Source organism: Nelumbo nucifera, chromosome 1 (genome assembly GCF_055504915.1).
Source record: "Nelumbo nucifera cultivar China Antique chromosome 1, China Antique-T2T, whole genome shotgun sequence".
Lineage (NCBI taxonomy): Eukaryota > Viridiplantae > Streptophyta > Magnoliopsida > Proteales > Nelumbonaceae > Nelumbo > Nelumbo nucifera.
The window spans coordinates 175,806,471-175,827,871 of record NC_142649.1 but is presented as its reverse complement, the minus strand read 5'-3'; the positions used below and the strand labels follow the sequence as shown (position 1 = coordinate 175,827,871).

General features: G+C 39.0%; 1 protein-coding gene across 10 annotated transcripts in view; it reads left to right on the top strand.

The window, feature by feature from the left end:
• The first annotated feature begins 516 nt into the window (after positions 1–516).
• The window catches only part of LOC104587298 (DNA (cytosine-5)-methyltransferase 1-like), a 145,433-nt gene continuing 124,548 nt past the window's right edge, over positions 517–21,401 (top strand). For 2 of the 10 annotated variants that reach the window (XR_016080695.1, XR_016080696.1), the window contains exons 1-3: positions 523–2,121; positions 9,388–9,419; positions 9,520–9,622. Coding sequence is in view for 7 of the 10 variants with exons in the window: in XM_088895347.1 (XP_088751473.1) it covers positions 928–2,121; positions 9,388–9,419; positions 9,520–9,622 (1,329 nt within the window). In the remaining 3 variants the exon portion in view is untranslated. Of the gene's footprint in view, positions 2,122–9,387; positions 9,420–9,519; positions 9,623–21,401 lie in introns of all 10 variants that reach the window. The other 8 variants (XM_088895345.1, XM_088895343.1, XR_016080697.1 and 5 more) reach the window with 7 other exon arrangements.

Here is a 21,401-nt window from a genome sequence, read left to right as displayed (position 1 = left end):
TTAAACTAATTAATTAGAAGTAGTTAACATTAATTAATTAGTACTTAACAATAATTATTATTAGTAATTAATTAATTAGAAGTAGTTAATAGTAATTAATAGCTGGAATTAATTAATTAGTTTAGTAGTTAACATTAATTAGTAACACAATTTTCTTTTTTTTTAGGAAATGGTTAAAAGTGGGAGCTTCCCATTTCTCACAACTCTGCATGGTGGTAGGCTCCACTCTCTATGTTAGTGGCCTATTTTTTTGAACTACCACTAATCAGAATTTGACACATGTTCATTTTGTTTAAATCTTTGGAATGATGGGGCCATGCCCATATTTTGTTAAGTAGTTAGAAGAATTTGTGTGATAATGGGCACGGCAAATGGGAGTTCTATCAACCCACTAAATGGCCATTACTCCATTTTGTGTGACAATGGGGGCAACTGAACGGGTGATTGGAGGTTGGAGTGGTCGATTTTAGGGTTTGTTTGAATGGGTTATTCCAATCCCAATGTTTGATTAGGTAGAATTTCATTCTCATTCCTGCTGGGAATGACATTTCCCATTTGAGAATAAAATTCATTATATCTTATTTCAATTCAGATTCTTATTCCAAATTGAACCAAACAGATTGCCGAAATAGACCATTCCCAATTCCGAGGGATTTTAATTCCATTCTGATTCAGACCACGAATCAAACGGGCCCTTGGTGGATAACGTGCAAGGTGCGAACTAAACCATCGAACTCCCGCCAAACCTTTATTTTCAACCATCAAGAGTGAGAGCTGAAAAGATTCAGCAATAATAGCAAGTCGCTTGTCTTTCTCCGCTTGAAAGTTAAAAATCCCCCGACTCAGAGGGAATCTATGATCCGTAGTTGTCTTTAATCAACACTAGGGTTTCGGCTTGTCCTCACTCGGGGATTATTGTTCCCAGCAATGGCGGACAAGATCTTGAGGAGGTCTCCGAGAAGCTGCATCTCTCATCCACAAGGTAAGGCCTGCATTACTCCGTCTTTGAATGTGGCTGCTACGGCGACGTCGGACGAGAAATGCGTTACAAGTTCTCCAGGAATCTTCTCGGCTTCGATGGGGACTGAATGTAGGAGCTCAAAGGATAATTCAGTTCTGTTTCCTGATTCTACTGAGAAACGACCTCCAGTGACCGAAAATGGTAAAAGGCGCATGGCTCCGTCATTGAAAACAGCTGAGGGGACAATGCCGGACGAGAAACTTGTCAGAAGATCTCCAAGAATCTCATCGGCCTCGTTGGGGACTAAAAACAACAACATAAGTGATAATTCGCTTGAATTTATTGATTTTGCTAAGAAACGGTTGTCTTCAGCGCCTGAAATTGGTAAAAGTCATTTGGTTCTATCTCCGAAGACAGATGACCTGACAAATCCGGACGAGAAATGTGTCAGGCGGTCTCAGAGGATGTCCTTAGCTTCAAAGGCATCCGACAACAGCAGTTCAAAGGGAAACCCTCTTGACTTTCTTGACTCGGCTGAGAAACGGCCTACATTGCTTGAAAATGGTAAGAACCGGATGACTGCGTCTTTGGAAACAGATGAACAAATATTGTTGGACGAGAAATATGTAAGGAGATCTCCAAGAATCTCCTTAGATTCGAACAAATCCCTTGAGTTTCTCGATTCTGCTCAGAAGCGGCCTTCAGTGTATCACAATTGTAGTCGTATGAGCCCATATTTGAAAACAGCTGACCAGACAAGTCCGAATGAGAGATGTGTAAGACGATCTCCAAGGATATCCTTGGCTTTGATGGGGACTGAAAATATCCTCTCAAAGGGTGATTCTTTTGAATTGGCCAATTCTTCTCAGAAAGGGAATGACAAGGAATACGTTGTTTCCACTGATCAGGCAATGCTTGGTGAGAAATGCATCAAACGATTTCCAAGAACATCCTTAGCTTCGACAGTGACTGAAAACAACCATTCGAATTGCAGTTCGCTTGAATTTGAGGATTCTGCTGAAAAACCGCCTCCGAAGAAGCTAAAGGCCGCTTTTTCAAAGAATAAAAGTAAGGAATCTGACACTGTATCATTTTTCATTGGTGAGCCAGTCCCTGCTGATGAAGCTCGACAAAGGTGGCCTTGGCGCTATGAAGAGAAGGTATGTAATATGTTTGATGTTTGTATGGTTTATTCACCGTGAAGTTGGTCAACGTTGCTGCTTTTAGACTTTCAGTTGAGCCGCATTTAGTGATTTGAGGTTCAGTTAATTTTCTTTGAGCTCTGCATTTATTTATTTGTTTAGAAAGATAGCTATTTATTTATAAACTAAAGGGTTTACATGATATACAAAAAAAAAAGAACTTTCAGATTTCATTGTAAAAATCCCTCTCCACACTCCTCCTAGCTAGATCATCAGCCATCAAATTTTGTTCCATAGGCTCAGTTTGGCAAGAGTAGAAATGCAAATATGTAGAGTGCAAAACCTTATATTTTGTATTATTTTGTATGTATTTGTACTGTACATATTTGCATTTGTACTCCTTCCAAGCTGAGCCATAGGAATCCACCTTTATGCAATGGGAAAGAGTTCAGACTCTCTCTCTCTCTCTTTATATATATATATATATATATATATATATATAATCATCATCATCATCCATGCCTTATCCCCACTACATGGGGTTTGCTACAACAATCCTGTTTGGCCAATCTTTCTATTTAAAGCCATATCCACTGTTAAATTATCAGTGCTTAAATCATTTCTTACTACTTCTACCCATGCCCTTTATGGTCTACCCCGAGCTCTTCTAACCCCTTTAATGTATAATAAATCACTTACTCTAATTGGCGCAATTCATGGGTTTTTATGCACATATTGGATCTACTCTTAGATTCTTATGGATAACTTCATTCCTAATCCTATCCCTTCTAGTTTTTCCACTCATTCATCTTATCATTCACTTTTTTGCCACATCCATTTTTTGAACATGTTGTTCCTTAACTGTCCAACACTCTCTTCCATACAACATAGATGGCCTCACAACTGTATAGAGAAATTTCCTTTTAATGTAAATGGTATTTACTTATCACATAAAAGTCCAAATGCACATCTCCATTTTGCCCATTGTACTCTAATTCTTTGGGTGACATCCTCAATCTCTCCCTTGTTATGAATTATTGAACCAAGGTACCGGAAATGGTCACATTGAGTTATCTATTGGTCTCCAATCCTAAGTCTATCTTGATTTGCACTCTTATTATTACTAAATTCTTTGGGTGAGACTTGTGTGTTGTGGCCTTCATCTGGCTTGTCAAGAGGAGATAATTCCCCTCTTTCAACACAAGGTAGGATCACCAGTGGCTCTAAGCTGGCGGTTGTAGAAGAATCTCTATAGGGTCTCGAGGGTGGTGCTAAGGTTTGTGGTGCAAGTTCTCCTTTGGCTACTGCAGATCAGGGTTCTTGCTTGAAGTACTTGTCTCACCCATTAGGAAAGTCAAGCAGTGTTCAAGATTTCGAAGCTGATTTGCATAATGACAAGAAGGAAAGTTGTTTGGGAAATAGGAAAGATGATAAGAGGAAGCTTCTAGGGCTATCAAACCAATTTTGAAAAGAAATGGAGTAACAAGGAGGGTCTCGACTGAGGCTAGAAAAAGAAAGGAAGAGAAGTGGATCTGGGTGATTGCCAAGTTTGACAAAAGTGGCAAGAAGAGGATCATTGGTGGTTCAAGAATGACTATCAACGATTGTCCATCTCTCGTGATTGGTGACATTGGTCTTTTATCTAAGGTCAGTAAGGAGTTTGATGGGATTTGTGTTTCTCCCAAACCCGGGGGTACGAGTATGACAACTTTAGAGATTAGACCTGATTTTGGAAATCCAGTTTTGCTGTTTTTAGAGGGTGTAGTCTCTGCTGAAATAGAGAGGCTGAAAAGGGGGGAGGAGAAGGTTTGGGAAAGCAATGTTAGTGCTAGTGTTGAGCCGGAAATTAAAGGCGATGTAGGAGGTGTTCCAACTTCAATAAAGAAAAGTAAAGTGGAAAAAAAGAGAAAAGAAGAAAATGAAGAACTCTCTCACAAAATGGCAATTAATCTCAATGTGTTTAGTCCTTTCATGAAACATTGGATTGGAGGCAATACGTGTTGTGGTTTGGTTGTCACAAAACAATATAATGGGTTGACAAATTGTGATATTCATCTCCTGAAGAAGATGCTTCAACCAAACTAGCTTGTAGGTAGCATGGGCCATTGCCTTGTATTCGGCTTCAGCACTACTCCTAGCAACCACACTTTTCTTCTTGCTCTTCTAGGTAATGCGATTTCCATACAAGAAGGTACAATAACCTATAGTAGACTTCCTGTCCATTGGAAACCCTGCCCAATTTGCATATGAATACTCTACCGGAGACATATCTCCCCCTTTCTTATATAAAATCCCTCGACCAGGAGAACCCTTTAGATACTTTAACACCCTTATAACACCACCCCAATGATTAGTTGTTGGGTTTTGCATGAATTGATTGAGGACTCCGACACTAAAGGAGATGTTAGGCCTAGTGATGGTAAGATAGATTAGCTTGCCTACCAGTCTCCGATACTTTTTAGGGTCTTCTAAGAACTCCCCTGACTATCAGTTATCTTCACATTGGAATCCATACGAGTTTCAATTGTCTTGGATCCCAACAATCCAGTTTCATCTAACATATGCAAAACATACATTTGTTGGGACAAATTGATTTCCCACTTTGATTGAGCTACCTTCATTCCAAGAAAGTATTTCAAGGTTCTTAGATCTTTAGTTTGAAAGTGTTGTCGTAGGAGCTGTTTCAACTCATTAATTCCATGTGCATCATTGCTAGTGAGAACAATATCATAAACGTACACTACCAGAATGATTTTCCCATATGAAGAGTCCTTGCTAAACATAGAATGATCAACATTACATTGTTTCAAGCCAAAATCTTGCACAACACTACTAAAACAACCAAATCATGCCCGTGGTGACTGCTTTAACCCATAAGTAGCCTTCTTCAATTGGCACACTTTCCTTGTCTCCCCCTGAGCAACATGCCAGGAGGTTGCTCCATATACCCTTGTTGAAGATTACCATTGGAGGAAAGCATTTTTAACATCAAGCTGAAATAGGGGCCAATCAAAGTGGGTAACTAAAGAGATGGACACTTGTACAAAACCTATTTTAGCCACAGGAGAGAAGGTTTTTGAATAATCCACACCATAGGTCAGGTGTAACTTTCCAGTTTTGCCCATCAATCTCCAAGGTCCAGGGCAATACTGGAAATCTGGTCCGGTTCAAGGATTCAAGTAATCCTACACTGCATGTGCCTTGGGTCTCACCCTGGCGGCTGAGACAAGCCACCCCAACACTTGGCAACACACTAGTGTCAGCCTTGGCAGGATAAATCTCCCCAGATTTATCCAGCGGCTGTGAATGTTCTAAACTAACACGAGTCTCATTAAGTGTCCAGTTTAAGGGTCTTACACAGAAATATACCACACAACATGAATCAAACATGTACTTTATTTACACTAAATGTCAAAAGTACATCAAAACTGATTGGAGCTAAGGGCATACAAAACTGTCTAACAAGGTTTGAGTAAATTCCTTAGTAACAAGTTAAGCTTTGAACCATTCAATGCTGCCATCTTGACGATGTTTAACTATATAGACCCATCGACAACCAATTGGTTGCTTTGAGCATGAAATTCTTCATCAATCACCTTCTTTAAGGCAGGAGATAAGAGTGCTTCTTGTAGTGAACACGGTAGGGAAATGAAGGATAGAAGGGAAATGAACCATTGATGTGAAGGAGATAAGTGAGCAAAGGAGACATCGAGAAAGGGGGTGATTTGTGCAAGCACACTTACCCTTATGAAGAGCAATAGGTAGATCAAGATTTGAGGGTGGTGGATCTTTCAACGACATAGACTCTGGTGGTAGGTCAGAAGTAGGAGCTAGATCAACTGCTGGTGACAATTTTGGCTGTCGATCACGTTTGGAGTATATTGTGAATAGATGGTCGAAAAGGATCCTTCAAAATAGGCAAGGGAATCAAGACATCACTAGAGTCGGAGGGAAGAGGAATATAAAGAAAAGTTTCATGTCCACAAAAATAGGGTAAATTCTCAAAGAAGGTACCACCTGAAGCAACACAAGCTTTCTATAAAATAGGATCATAGCACTTGCAACCTTTTTGAGTATGAGAGTAACCAAGGAAAACACATCCTTGATAGCTCTAGGGTCAAGTTAATCATGACCTGGACTCAGTTTGTGAAACACACACAACCAAACACACGAGGAAGAGAGAGGGGAAATAGAGGGAAACAAGATAGAGAAAGGTGAGTTGCCATTTGGGACTGAAGAGGGCATGCGATTTATAAGAAAACAAGAGTGAGAACTGCATCACTCTGGTAGATTTTAGGGATTGACATTTGAATCAACAAGGCTTGAGTAGTTTCAATCACATGATGATTTTTCCTCTTGGCCACACCATTCTATTGAGGAGTATGTGAATAGGACTGATGTATATTGTGAGAGTCAAAATAAGACTGAAAACTATTATGAATGCATTCTTTGGCATTATCGGAACAAAACACTTTAATGCATACACCAAATTGGTTCCTTATTTCAGCATGAAAAAAATAGAAAAGTAGAGAACAATTTTGAACAATCATTCATTAAGTAAATCCATGTCATTCTTGAATAGTCATCAATAAATGTTACAAAATATCTAAATTCATTATAAGATGACACACGTCTAGGACCCTAAACATTTGAGTGGACTAAAGCAAAAGGACTCAGGACTCTCTTATCATCTCTAGGAACAAAAGACATTCTATGATGTTTGCTTAATTGATATGATTCACAATCTAGTTGAGTTACAGATTCCAAAGTCGGGACTTGGTTTTTCAAAACACACAGAGAAAGATGATTGAGACGACAATGCCATTGATGTGGTATAAGAGAGGAGTGAAGAGCCTTCTGAGGACCATGGTCATCCAGGTAGTACAGTCCTCCAACTTCACAACCACCATCAATTGTCTTCCCCATCTTGAGATCCTGAAAGACATAAGAAGGATAAAAGGTTACTGAACAATGAAGGTTTTGTGTAAGCTTATTTACAGACAAGAGACTAAAGGGAAACTTACGAACATAAAAAAAAACAAAGTGTAAACTAAGGTCAGAACCAAGAGACATTATCGGTACTAGTAATAGCAGAAGAAGAGCCATTAACTGAAGTAACCGTTTGGGATGTAGAAGGTGGTGACAAAGATACAAACATATTTGAGGAGCCAGTCATGTGGTCTGAGGCTCTAGAATTAATTACCTAGGATGAAGGAGTAGAACTAGAAGCAAGGCAAGAAATACTTGACTTTACCAGTGTAGTAGTGGCAGAACTGGAAGAAGCAGATTGGCAAAGCTTTTCATATTCCTCATGTGAGATAGAGATTGTGTCTTTATTCTTACCAACATTAGATGGAGCATCTTTAGGCACACTAAGACTCTCAAAGTCACCTTCCACCATTGCATGGTTAGCCAGGAATATGGAGGGCTATAAAGATCATAATAGAAGTTGACCGTGTGACCTTCTCGTCCACAATGTGAGCATTCACAAGATGAACCACAACCACCACCATACTCTCTACCACCTCCACATCCACCCCTGGGCCTACGACTAAAACCCCTCACACTACCTCCACCTCTACCACACATATTTCTACTAGGAAAATCTCCTCTAGAAACCACCATGGCTGATCTCTCTAAAGGTGGGGGATGATCACTTTGTGGATTTAAGGCTCTTCTTATGTGGGAGAAAACCTCGGACAAGGACGGAAGATCCCTGCTACCTAAGATTTGGGCCCACATTGGTTCAAATTCAGACCTCAACCTAGATAAAAACCTTGCAACATCTAGATATTCTCTTTGTTCTTGTTGAGTCTTCAAATCAATGGATAGGGGTTGATCAACATTAAGTTCATTCTTTAAGATTTTTAAGGAAGCATAATATTCTTCAACACTTTTATCCCCTTGTTGAAGAGAAAAATAGTCTTGGTATGACTGGTAAATTCTTGTGACATTGTCTTGTCCATAATACAATTTCTTGGCATGGTCCCAAATCTCCTTGGCCCTATCTAGAAACATAAGGTTCACACTAATATGATTCTCCATACTACCCTCAGGTTCCTTTTCTTGTAGCTCCTTTTTTTCAGTCCTTACTTAACTGAGTGAAAGCCAAGTGTTCTTCCCATCTAAGGAAATTTGGTGTAAACCTATTCCTCTCAAGGTGGGTGGTTTGTGCTGGGAAATGTATCTGGAAAGAATTAATACTTGTGAGCTATTACAAAGAAAAAGACCTAATTAGTGCCTTTCCCCTCATTGGTGCTCCTTATGCAAAGTTAATGGTGAGAATTGCTATCACTTACTAATTTCTTGCCCTTTTTATTCTTCAATTTGGGAATGGTTCTTTTTTTTTGTTTGGGTGCAGGTGGAACTCTCTCCCTAATGTAAGCCTATTCGCTTCCACATTCCTAAGCTTGTCAAAGAAGAGGGGAAAAATGCTTTGGAGATGCACAAGGGCAGCGATGTGTTGGACAATCTGGGAGGAGAAGAACCAAAGACTCTTCCGTGAAAATGCAAGAAGTAGAGATGCTGTCATCGAAGCTATCACCATCAAGGTAGTTAGGCCTATGTGGTCCCCACCCTCTTGTGGTTTCATTAAACTCAATTTTGATGGTAGCAATGAAGGCAGTCCAGGTCCATTTGGCATTGAAGGAGTTTTCAGAAATGAAGAAGGAAATATCGTTGCTCTCTTCTCAGGCCCAATTGGTGAAGGGTATTCTTTAAGACCTGGAATTAAGGCTGTTATGGAAGGGATCTAGAAGGCTAAAGAGCTGAATGTCAAGAAGTTGGTAATACAAGGTGATTTGAAGCTTGTAATTAGCTGGTTTCAAAAAAAGGAGGAAGATGGATGGTGGTGTTACATTTATGAAAAGAGAAAAGTTGTTAAATTGCTGCAAGGGGTAGAGGTGTCTTGTAAGTGGCTCAAAAGAGATGCAAATGCTATTGTTGATACACTTGCTAAACAAGGGGTGGGAAGGAATGACTTATTTTGGGCTGTTTTGTAATATTTCTATTGGGGAGGGTTAAGAGTGTTTATCCAGGTATTGTAGATCTTGAGATTTTGATAACTATGATATACTCTATTTGGTATTTTGAGAATTTTGTCAAGATCACTTTTTTAATCATTAGAGCTATGTGGACCAAAGTTATCCAGGTATTACTGCAATCTTAACTCCCTTGGCATGGTCCAGATAAATGTTTAATGGTTTATGTTTTTTTGACGATGTTCTACACAAACTATGAAGATTTTAATCATTTCAGTTTTGATATGGATTCTTGGTTTTGCAGGGCAGGGGAAGTAAGCGGAGTTTGATGTCTAAGTGAGTGTTAGTTTGCGAAGTTGACTCTTTGGTTTGGTTATTGTTTTGTCTTTATTTGCTGTATTTACATGCTCAATATAGCAATTATTCTTTGCTGTAGTAATGATGAAGAGGATGAGATAATTTTGAATGTGAAATGCCATTATACTCAAGCTGAAATAGATAAGTGTATTTTCAATCTTGGAGATTGTGCATATGTAAAGGTACCTCCTCCTTATTCTGTCGATTTCTATAGGGCATATAAATGTTTCGTACTATAACTTTGTTGTCTTTCCTTGTTTTTATTCTTATATTTCGGTTTTACAAAATATGAAATTTTGGTGTCCTATTAGAGAAGTGTACTTGCCCTATAGTTTTGCATTCGGGTCTGCCTTATCCATTTCTAATTCCTAAATTCGTACCTGTGGTTATTCTGTCAAGAAAATATTTTTAATATTATGATGGCACACATTCTTTTTTTTTGGAGCTATTACTATTGCCCTTTTGTTTAACTTCTTCCATTTATTTGTGAGATATGTGCTTGTCATACTGAATCCAGGTTGTGTGTTGCTGTTATAATTATTATGTTTCAAGTGCATTACATTATTTACTAGCAAATTTGTGCCGTCTCTAACTGTGTTATAGAAGATGATATGTGCATAAGGGGTATGATTGCACATTCAATCTGGCCAGTGATCATGACACAAGGCTGGAATCAATTATTTCCTTGATAAAAAATGCATATTGTGTCAGAACATATCTTATGATCCAGTTATTCATGTCACTTGAACATAAATTGTGAATAATATTACTTAAGTTGTCAGCATAGTTTAGTTCCCCTTCCCGCTATTTACCAATGTTGCTGATGGCATATGCACTTGCAAGACAGGGTGCTAACAGCAATCAATTATATTGGGGGACAACTCAGAGAAATAGAATACTTAACCCAACTAGTTCTTGTCTCAACTATATGAGGTTGCCTAGACGAATCTTGTTCTGCATTTTGTTCTTTCATTGCCATATCCATTTTTAAATTATGGGCCCTCAAATAATTTCTTACTACTTCAACAGATGTCCTTTTTGGTCTTCCCCTAGCTCTTCCTGACATTTCTACTTGTAACAAATGACTTCTTCTTGCTGGTACTGGTCTATAAATGGTCTTCTCTGAACATAGCCAAACCATTTTAATCCACTTTCACTCATTTTATCACCTTTGGAGCTACTCCTAGTTTCCTTTAAATATGTTCATTTCTGATCTTATTTTTTCTAGTTTTCCCATTCATTCATCATAACATTCACATTCCTGATTTTCTATCATACTCATTTTTTGGACATACTGTTTATTGATGTTGAGTTTTGGGCTGATATAACATATTTTTTATTTACATAGCATAGTTAGGGAGTTATTGGGCCTTAGGCCCATTATTTTATGTTTTAAGTTAAGAGTGTTTTTAAGTTCTCACAAGTAGCCGACTTACTAAGGGCATACTTGTCTTTGTACTCTCTTTTATTTATGAGTATATAATCTAATGAAAGGGGTGGCTAGACCTAATTTTGAGCTTCTTCCATTCTCTTCTATCTCTCATCTCTCTCTTTCTTAGCTGAAACCTTTTCTCCTTTTTCTTTTCTTCTTTCTTTTACAGTTTTTATATCAAAACAGGTTGTCCAAACCTTTCTACTTGGTATTAGAGCAAGTTTAAACATTTTTTGAGCTGATCCATCATGCAGCCCTAGATCGGCCGACTGCATAATAAGGTAAAGAGCTGATTGAAGACTTCGGTTAAGCCCATTTTTTGGATTTTTTGTTGGAATTGCAATCCCTTGTAGCTGGTCTAGGGTTTTACACCAAAATCAGGAAGAACTGGAGAAAAGGGGGAGAGTCTTGTTTTAGTAGGACTCTTCAATTTTGACCTAGGAAGTGGCGCTCTAGTTGTCTAGGCATAGTTTTCAAGGCGCCAAGGCGAGGCTAGGCGACAGGGGGCGCCTTGTCGCTTAGTCGCCTAGGCGACGGATTTTTTTTTCAAGTAGAACCATATATCCAAGAATAGTTTCCTAGGTTCCATAACCATCTTTCCTTAATAATTATTCATAATTTTCATAAGAGAAGTATAAATTTCATGTTTAAGTCTAGAAAATCAACATTTTATGAGAAGAAAAAGAACAAAGGAAAGAAAATTCAAAACATATAGGGGCATAACCCCTACTTTTGTTATAGGAAAGAAGAAAAGAAAAGGTGGAAGATGAAAATGTGTTGATTAGACAAAATTTTAAGTTCTTCCCTTGCTTATTGGTTCAGGTTTTGAAAATTTTGAGGATTCAATCAAGGATCAAAATTTTGATACGATATGCCCTGTATCGTGTGTATTGTATTATATCTTTGGGGTCTCGATACACCTGTTTACAAGTGTTTTCGGGGACCCATTTTTTTTTAAATAATATATATATATATATATATATATATATATATATATAATATATATATAAATGAAATTGAAAACCAAAGAAATAAAAAAAATAGGGGGAGCATCGTTACAAGTACTAATACACCTCTACCGATACACAAAGGTGTATTGATACTTTAAACAATGGGTTCAATACAGTAGTTAGCAATGTTTGCATTAATTAAACCCTAACAAATAAGAAAATAATAAAAAGAAATTAGTATATAAACACATAAAATGAATATTCTAGTTTAATAATGTCTATTTTATAATTATAATGACAAAAAATTAAAAATATAAAAGTATTTTATAACCCAGTGCACAAAACTGCTAGGTGAGCCTCCAAGGGCGCCTTGTCGCTTAGGCGCTCACCTAGGTGTCGCCTTGACAACTATGTTTCTAGGGTTCATTGAGTTTTTCTGAAGGGGGTGGTTCAAGTCCTAGCCTTTTTGGAGGTCTTTGGAGGGAGCGGCAACCTCTTCTCTCTCATCTTCCACTCCCACATAAAAAAGGAATCTTTGGAGGGAGGGGCTTCTAGGGTTTTAGGAGGGTGTTTGAGGTTTGTAAAGGAGATAAATACCTTCTTTTTCATCTCAAATTGATTTCCTAATCTACTCTGAGAATCATGGAGGGCTGTGGAGTTGAAAACAAATTTTCATGATAAATGAAATCCGGGGGAAGAGGTGCTGGAGACCTCTTCGGGGCCGGAACCATCACTATAGTCAAGTTGGATGGTACAAACTACTTAGAATGGTCACAATCTGCAAAGATGGCCATTGGTGCTCGTGGAAAATTGGGGTATGTCACCGGTGAGGAAAAGAACTTGAAAGTAACCATTCCCAATGGGTACAGGAGAACTAGATGGTGATGACTTGGTTGTATAATTCTATGTTGCCCCATATAAGAACTTTTTATGGGCTAACACAATTAAGGAGATTTGGGATGGAATAGTAGAAACTTATTCACATAATGAAAATGTTGCTAGAGCCTATCAGTTGAGAAAACAGGTGATTGCTACTAGGCAAGGAGATAAGTCTGTTGCTATTTATTTTTCAGCCCTAAAATCCTTATGGCAAGAGATAGATCATTTGGAGACTATGGTTTGGGAAAGTAGCAAAGATGCAACAACTTATTAGAAGTTGGTAGTAAAGAATAAGGTTTTTGAGTTTTTAGCTGGACTGAACCTTGAGTATGATATTGCACGACAACATATTCTTTCTCGAGACAGTGTAACTCTATCTCAGGCATATACCTTTGTGTTTGGAGAGGAGAGTAGAAGAAATGTGATGATGAGGAACCCAAGCCTTGAGCAATTAGCTATGGTTAGCACAATGAATCCTAAGTCGAGTGGGGACAAGGGTGGAAATGAACCGAGGAAGGAGGACAAAAGGGATTTGATTTGTGACTATTGTAAGAAACCCAAACATACTAGAGATACTTGATGGAAGCTTTACCAACACCTTGTACCGTGCTGGCTTAGAAATAAGAAGGGAAATGTGAATATGTCAGTGATTGGTGATTTGTTAGGGCCACCTACTACAACCTCTCTAGAATTTGTTGCAATAGCTGCAATGAGGGCCGAATTGGAGAGATATGGGCAGTTCCCGAATTAGAAGGGTATAACCAGTTCCAACTCATTATCAGGTGGACAATAAGGTGCAGGTGGATTAGGAGGTAGTCATTCTACCTCGTTTGCACACACAGGTAGTTCACATGCCACTACAAATTATGTATCCACTACAGGTAAAGGGGGACCTCCCTGGATTATAGACTCAGGAGCTTTCGAACATATGACCAACATTTCCACCATTTTCACCTCATACCACATTTGCTCTGGCAGAGATAGAGTTTCCACAATTGATGGATCACATGTTCCCATTGCTAGGAAAGGGTCTGTCAGGATAACTGATACCATTACCCTACCTTCTATCCTTCATGTTCCTAGACTGAGCACTAATCTTTTTATCTGTTAGTAGCTTGACAAAGAATTTCTCCTGGAATCAAAGAGGACGATTGTGAGTGGTCGCGAGGTGAATGGAATCTATCTTCATGATGTGCTTCCTAGTCATCAGAGTCATCATGTCAGCATGAGTATTGAGTTAGAGTCAGGGGGTTAGATTATGCTTTGGCATAATCGGTTAAGACATTTGTCTTTTGCTTCTTTGCGTTCTTTGTTTCCCAAATTGTTTGAGTCAGTCAATTTGTCCAGTTGGGAGTGTGAGGGATGTCAACTTGGAAAGCATTGTAGACATTCTTTTAAAGCAAGTAATAAAAGATGTTCTTCTGTTTTTGATATTGTTCATACTAATGTGTGGGGGCCATACTATGTTTCCTCTATGGATGGCTACCGGTATTTTCTTCTGTTTGTGGATGATTATTCTCGATACTCTTGGATATATTTGATGAGATCTGGTGATGAGTAGTCTTTGGTTCAATAATTCCATTAGGTGGTGTTGACACAGTTTGGGGTACGAGTGCAAGTGTTTAAATCAGACGATGCCAGAGAATACTTTGAAAAAACCTGTCATCATACCTATTGGAGCATGGAGTTATCCATCAGAGTAGTTGTACATACACTCCACAACAGAATGGTGTAACAAAAAGGAGAGCAGACATATTGTGGAAGTAGTAAGAAGCATGATGTTGAGCTCTACAGTTCCAGTTCATTTTTGGGGTGATGCAATTCTTACAGCAGTGTTCTTAATTAATCGGGTGCATTCTCGTGTTCTTGGATATAGCACTCCGTTCAGCCTTCTTTTTTCTGAGGGGGAGACATTCCATATTCCTCTAAGCCCTAAGGGTGTTTGGATGTGTATGCTTTGTCCATGTTCTTGGTCTTCACTGCTCAAAGCTGGATCCTAAGGTGAAGAAGTGTGTTTTCCTTGGGTATGCAGGAAATCAGAAGGAGTATTGTTGTTATGATCTAGTCTCTTGGAGTCGGTATGTTACTATGGATGCCACCTTTTTTCTTGGGGGGTTCTTCTCAAGGGGAGTGTTTTGGAGAAGGAAGTGAACAATCTATACCACTTCCTATTCTAGCTCTTGTCTACTCCAGTGTTTGACCTACCTATCTCACCCACTTTGCCACCTCCATTGCTTCTTGTCTCTCAGTGTTTTACACGACAATGCCTACAACAGCATAAGGAGGTTGATTCCACAGTAGAGGAACCCATGTCACTCCCTATTGACTCATCGGAGATTCTAGGTTCGACTGACACGGACCTAGATATGCCTCTTGTTCCCCCTGATGGTTTAGTTCCTATTGATACTACTACCCCTACTCCTAATGCCATTGCAGATGACCTTAATCTCCCGATTGCCCTCAGAAAAGGGAAGAGGAAGTGTACTGCTCATTGCATCTCACATTGTCTTTCCTACAGTGGATTATCCCCTTCCTACCAGGCCTTCCTTTCCTCCCTTGACTCTATGTCTATACCCAGGAGTGCTAGTGAGGCTCTCTCCAAATCTGAGTGGAAGACAATTATGCAGGGGAAATGAAAGCATTAGTTAAAAATCAGACATGGGAGATTGTGGATTTGCCTGATGGCAAGGAGACTGTTGGATGCAGATGTGTTTATACAGTGAAGTACAAGGTTGATGGGAGTATAGAAAGGTACAAGACGAGGCTAGTTGCAAAAGGGTATACTCAGACTTATGCCATAGATTACTTGGAAACTTGCGCCAGTGGCAAAGATGAGTTCAGTTCAGATTCTTCTATCACTAGCAGCTACATACTCCTGGCCACTCTTCCAAATTGATCAGAACCACAGGATAAATGCTTTAGAGAGTGAACTAGTGAAGGATGTTGGAAGATATCAGAGGTTAGTGGGGTGGTTGCTATACTTATGTATGACACGGCCAAACATTTCTTTTACAGTTTTTATATCAAAACAGGTTGTCCAAACCTTTCTAGTATTGATTGCTCACACATAGAGAATCAAATATGTTCATTTCTAATCTTATCTTTTCTAGTTTTCCCACTCATTAATCTCAACATTCATGTTTCTCCTACGTCAGTTTTTTGACATGTTGTTTTGTTTCTTGACTGCCCACTCATAGAAAAATAGAATCCTGTCATCATCATCATCATCATCAGCAGCAGCAACAACCAATCTTTGTCCCGACTATATGGGGTTGGCTACACGAATCCTGTTTTGTTTTTTTGATCAATGACTGATAATCTCATTGATAATAAGAAAATTACATAAAATGATAAAAGAAGAGATAACCTTTCTAATATCTCCCCAAAAGTATAGAATTGAATCTTGTTTCGTTATTCCATTCCGTTCAGTGCCATATCCATCGTCAAATCATGTGTGCTTAAATTGTTTTTTACTACTTCCACCCAATTCCATTTTGGTCTGTCCCTAGCTCTTCTAGTCCCTTCAACTTGTAACAGATTACTTCTAATGGGTGCTATAAATGGTCTTCTATGCATGTATGGTATATGATGGGTTAGGTAACTAGGCTAACCTAATGAGAACTGTTGAAGTGCTTTGCACAAATTGTATTATATGTCTTCTTTTCTGGTCTCCCAACCAAGTCCCAGCAAGTTTCTTTAGTGTGCCTCGGATGCTGGCAACAAGTACACCATAACCTGTTCTTTTCATCACCCTCCATCTTTTTATTCCCATCATTCTTCTTACAGACAATGTTTCTCCCTTTTGCAACAAGTGCAATCTGCCCCCTCTTTGGAGGATTTGTAGCACTTGTTCTACTCTCTTCGGACCAGACAAGAGCACAAACTTCCTTGAGTGAAGGTAACTCTTTACTCCCAAGCATCTGTATTCATATGGGCCTATAATAGGGGGGTATAAACCAAGCTAACCAGTGAAGAAAGCAAAAACTCTGAGCTATGATAATTGTTTCTGTAGACCTTTACATCTTCTTCATCCTTCCAATCAATAATAAAGTAATGGTATAACTCTGTCCACATGGAGGAGAGGGCTGAATAATAAGTAGAAAGGCTCTTCTCCCTTGTTTGCATGCAGAAGTCTCTGCCAACAACTGATACACTCTAGCATAGTGTCTCCGTTCAGAATAGGTTGCCTTAGTCTGCTGATCTGCTCTCATATTTGCAAGCTCAGCCTACAAGAAATTTGTCTTTACATGAGGCAGCATTGAACCCAGTTACCAGGACATTATCATGCTATTTTCCTAGTCCCACCTGTCATGTTTAGCGGTTCCTTGCTTTGGTTCTTCAACTTTTCCATTGATGGAACCTGCTTTCCCTTGTAACTGTTAGAACTTCTAGAGCAGAACAGCCAAAGTTGGTTAGCCAGACTTACAAGAGAAGGACACACCAACTTCCTAGCATAACAACCCAGCCACTTGCAACGACTGAGGACACCTTGCTTGCAATTGGCAAAATGACTATAACAGAAGGAAAGATTAAGGATTGTAACTAATTGAAGCTCTGTAAACAGTATACATAGCAATATATGAGTAATAAAGATCATTGATCATTCATCTTACCTTCTAACTCTCTCTCTCTCTCTATCTCTCTCTCTTTTTCTCAATTTTAGGAGGTTGTCTCCCTCGAAGAGACCTGTGTTAGGCAGGTTCCTATTTTGGTATCAGAGCTACCATGTCCAATACCAGGACAACGCTAGTGGATGCTTGGGTTGACCAGGTGGAGGGGAGATCCATTGAATATTGGCAAACATCAAGGAAATGAAAGAGGGCTTCATTGCACTACTCAATGGGTTAGATCAGATGCCAACAAATAATAACAGGGAAGGCTAGGAGGTGCAGAGCAATGAGAATAACTGACAGAGTGGATTTGGTCTATAATCCTTTGGGTGTAATTGTGTAAAGCTTCTTTCTAAATAGGAGTTATTGCAATAAAAGTGCCACTAGCACCCGGATTTACTTCACCTGTAACCCAAAATTCATTGAAGACTTCCAACAAATCATCTTTTCTTATCTCCCAACATTTTTGGTTGAAAGCCATAGTGAAACCTTATAGTCATGGAGCTTCTGAATTATCTATTAAGAACACTGCTTCTTTTATCTCCTCCAGAGTGAACCTACCTTCTAGTGGTTTCTTCCATAGATGCCTTTAAAATGATTCACAAATACTCTCACAATGTCCTCGTCCCATGTTAGCATTTCTCCCTCAAACTCCACGCCATGAATGAAGTTTTTCTTTCTTCTTCCATTTGCTTAAGAGTGAAAAAAATCTAGTGTTCCCTTCATCCTCTAAAATCCATTTGCACCACGGTTTTTGTCTCCAAGAAATTTCCTCCTTCCTCAAGAGATCTTCCAACTCTTTTTTAAAAACCCATCTTTCTTTCCTTTCCTCTTCTGATAAGATTCTCAAGGACTCTTGTCTAATTCCTCTACTCTTTTAGGAGTCCAACTCTTCTTGTCTTGCACCCTCCCAAAGTTTTCTTTATTCCACACTTTTACCCTCTCTTTTAGTTTCTTTAGTTTTTTAACAAATCTGACTCCCTTTTCTCTCGCAAACATTCCACTTTTCTCTCACCACACCTTAACTTTCACCAGAAACTGGGGGTCTTCCAACTACATGTTTTCAAATCTGAAAGGGATTGGTCCTCCTACTAACCTTTCCTCCCCTAAACTTAAGGATAGTGGTCTGGAGTTATTCTAGTCAGGGCTTTTGATACTAAATCTTTCCACATCTCTTCCTAATCCACTATGAACAAAAATCTATCCAATTTTGAGCAAACTGGATTATTTTGAAAATTGGACCAAGTGCAGTGTGCATGTAGGAGAGGTAATTCCTTTAATTCGAAAGCCTCCACCAAGTTATTGAACTTCCTCATACTTGTGGTTATTTCATGGCTCAGATTATTTGACTCATTTGAGAATCTAATAACATTGAAATCACCCCCTGAACACCATGGACCTTCCCAAAGAGCCCTAATATCACTCAACTCTTCCCAAAAAAGATTACTTTCCCTATAGGTGTTTGGGCCATAAACATTTCTTAATGCCCAAAGTTTATTGTCCTGCTGTCTCTTTATTTTTATTGAGACCGAAAACTGCACAATTAACTCCTCTACACATTCCACCTCATTTCTCCACATTGTCAAAATTCCTCCTGGCGCCCCCCAAGAAGGGGCATAAACCAAACATACACCTCTCTTCCCCAGAAACTTCTTATCCATATTCTATCCACTTCCTGCAATTTTGTTTCTTGGAGCATAACCATATCTGGCTTCTTTTTTAAAAGTCTTCTAATTATCCTCCTCTTTCGCAAGCCAACTCTTTTGAAACCTCCTGTAGGTTGTTTTCCTCTTCAGACTTTCCCTGATCAGACTCCAACAAAGAATCTCTGTTGCACTTAAGCTTGGTTCATGATTCAGCTCAACTCCCCAAGCACAGAAATCCTGCCTTTGCTCTTGGATTGGCTGTGTACTCGACTCGGCCTTGTCTATAGGGGCGCTGAATTCTGTCTTCATCTGCGATGTCCTCGTCTCAGTGGGTGCAGTGTTTAAGCCAGCAGTTGAATGCTCTTCAGAAAGCAATGCCACACCTAACTGCTCATCATCCCACCTTTTATAGCCTTGGAGCTGTCAACGCTTCCTAAACTTGACGGGGAATCATCACTTGCAATCTGACAGTCACTCCAATCGCTACATTCTTCGTCTTCCTCCTTTTTCCTTCTGTTGTACCTCGGGTTGGGTTTCTCTGCAGTTGTAGTCAGCATCTATTGCCTTGGCTTCCGCTCCAGATTAGAAGCTTTTTGAGTTGAAGTGGCTGTAGATGTCTCTTTTTGTCCTTTCTCTTCAACTTGACCCCACTTGACTGTTTCTGTCATCTCTACAGGTTTCCCTATTAAAGTAACCACACATGACAACAGTCTTAAGTTGTCATGAGCATTTTCTGACCTTGAATTAACACTATTCTCTTCCAGAAGCAAACTATCTTTCCCCCTACCCTTTGAATGCCCACCAAACTTGTCTTCCAATTCTTTAAATGTTTTCCTAGAAAATTCCTCCTCCTCCCCTTCTTTTCCTTCTACATGCCCCATACTCACCCACATTTTCGTCCTCCCCAACCCTTCCAACAACCACATCTCCCACCTGAATAACTGTCAAACTTTCATTTTGAACTGCTGATTCTGGCTCAATAATCTTCACCCTAACAACCTACTTGGATGACTCAACCTTATCTTCTCAATCACTAACTCACTCTCCCTTAGGCTCTTCTTGATTCCTGTCACAGGCAACCCCTTCTTTGCTAAAAGATACCTTCTCCACTTCTTTTCTACCAGCTTCCCCTTCTAAACCAACCAAAACCTCTCAGACTTAAAACCCTACCTTATTTTACATCTTTATGATTCCCTCTCCTTTCTCCTCTCGCCCCATCCCACACAATCAATTGTATTCCCATCTTTTAGTACCCCCTTCTACCTCCTAAGCAGTAGAGAAAACCTCTGCACCAGATCTTTGTATTCTTTACAATTACCTACCGAAGTGTTCACACTTTTCTTCACCATCTTCTCTGCGAGCTGGAAATCCTCATGCAATGAATGATTCGGCACATCAGCACATTGAGACTTCTTAAGCTGTGAGGTGTCACTCTTCTTTTTCTTTACTACCATTGAAATAGAAACCTCCTTCCTCTTAAACTTTGTAATCACCCAAATCCAATCTTCACCATAATCTCTATTTTGATTGAAATGGCTTGATGATACTGCCTGAGATGTCCATTCTGCTCCATTCAGTGACTACCTATCCTTATTGTTAACATACCCTTGTCTTTGATTCTCTTTGTTTGCCAAAACCTTTTCAACTTTTGAACCCTTTGTGTTACCATCATCCTTTTGTCAAACTGCCCAAGCCTAACACTATTATTTATTTGGGCCACACCACCCTCATTAAGATCCTCAACCGGTCCACACTCCTACGACCTTTCAACTCCAAGTGTTTAAACTTTTGAGATACATGTTTAGTATTAAATATGCTCATGTCACCACATCCCTCAAAAAGAAACCCAAAATTGCCCTTGTCTTCAACTTGCAAACCCCCTCAACTTGACATTTCAACTCCCTCTCATTCAAGACAGAATAATGATTCTCGAAACTAGGCGTCACCTAGGTGATGGATTTTTTTTTTTTTTTTTTTTATGTTAAAAACATAGATCCTAGGATAGTTCCCTGGGTACCATAACCATGTTTCTTTAATAATTATTCATTATTTTCATAAGAAAAGTACAAATTTCATATTAAAGTATGGAAAATCAACATATTCATGAGAAGAAAGGAAGAAGGAAAATAAAATTAAAAAAATATAGGGGCTGAACCCTTGTTTTTGTTATAGGAAAAGAAGAACATAAAAAGTATTGGTAGTAGTAGTAGAAGAAATTTTAATTTCTTCCTTACTTATTGGTTCAGGTTTTCAAGTCTTTGAGGGTTCAATACAGCATTTAGCAATCTTTGTGTTGATTAAACCCTAATAAACACACAAAATGATTATTTTAGTTTAATAATGTCTAATTTATAATTATAATCTCAAAAAAGAATGAATAAAAAAGTATTTTATAGTAGGAAGTAGAAAACTGCTTGGCGATTAGGTGAGGCGAGCCTCGAAGG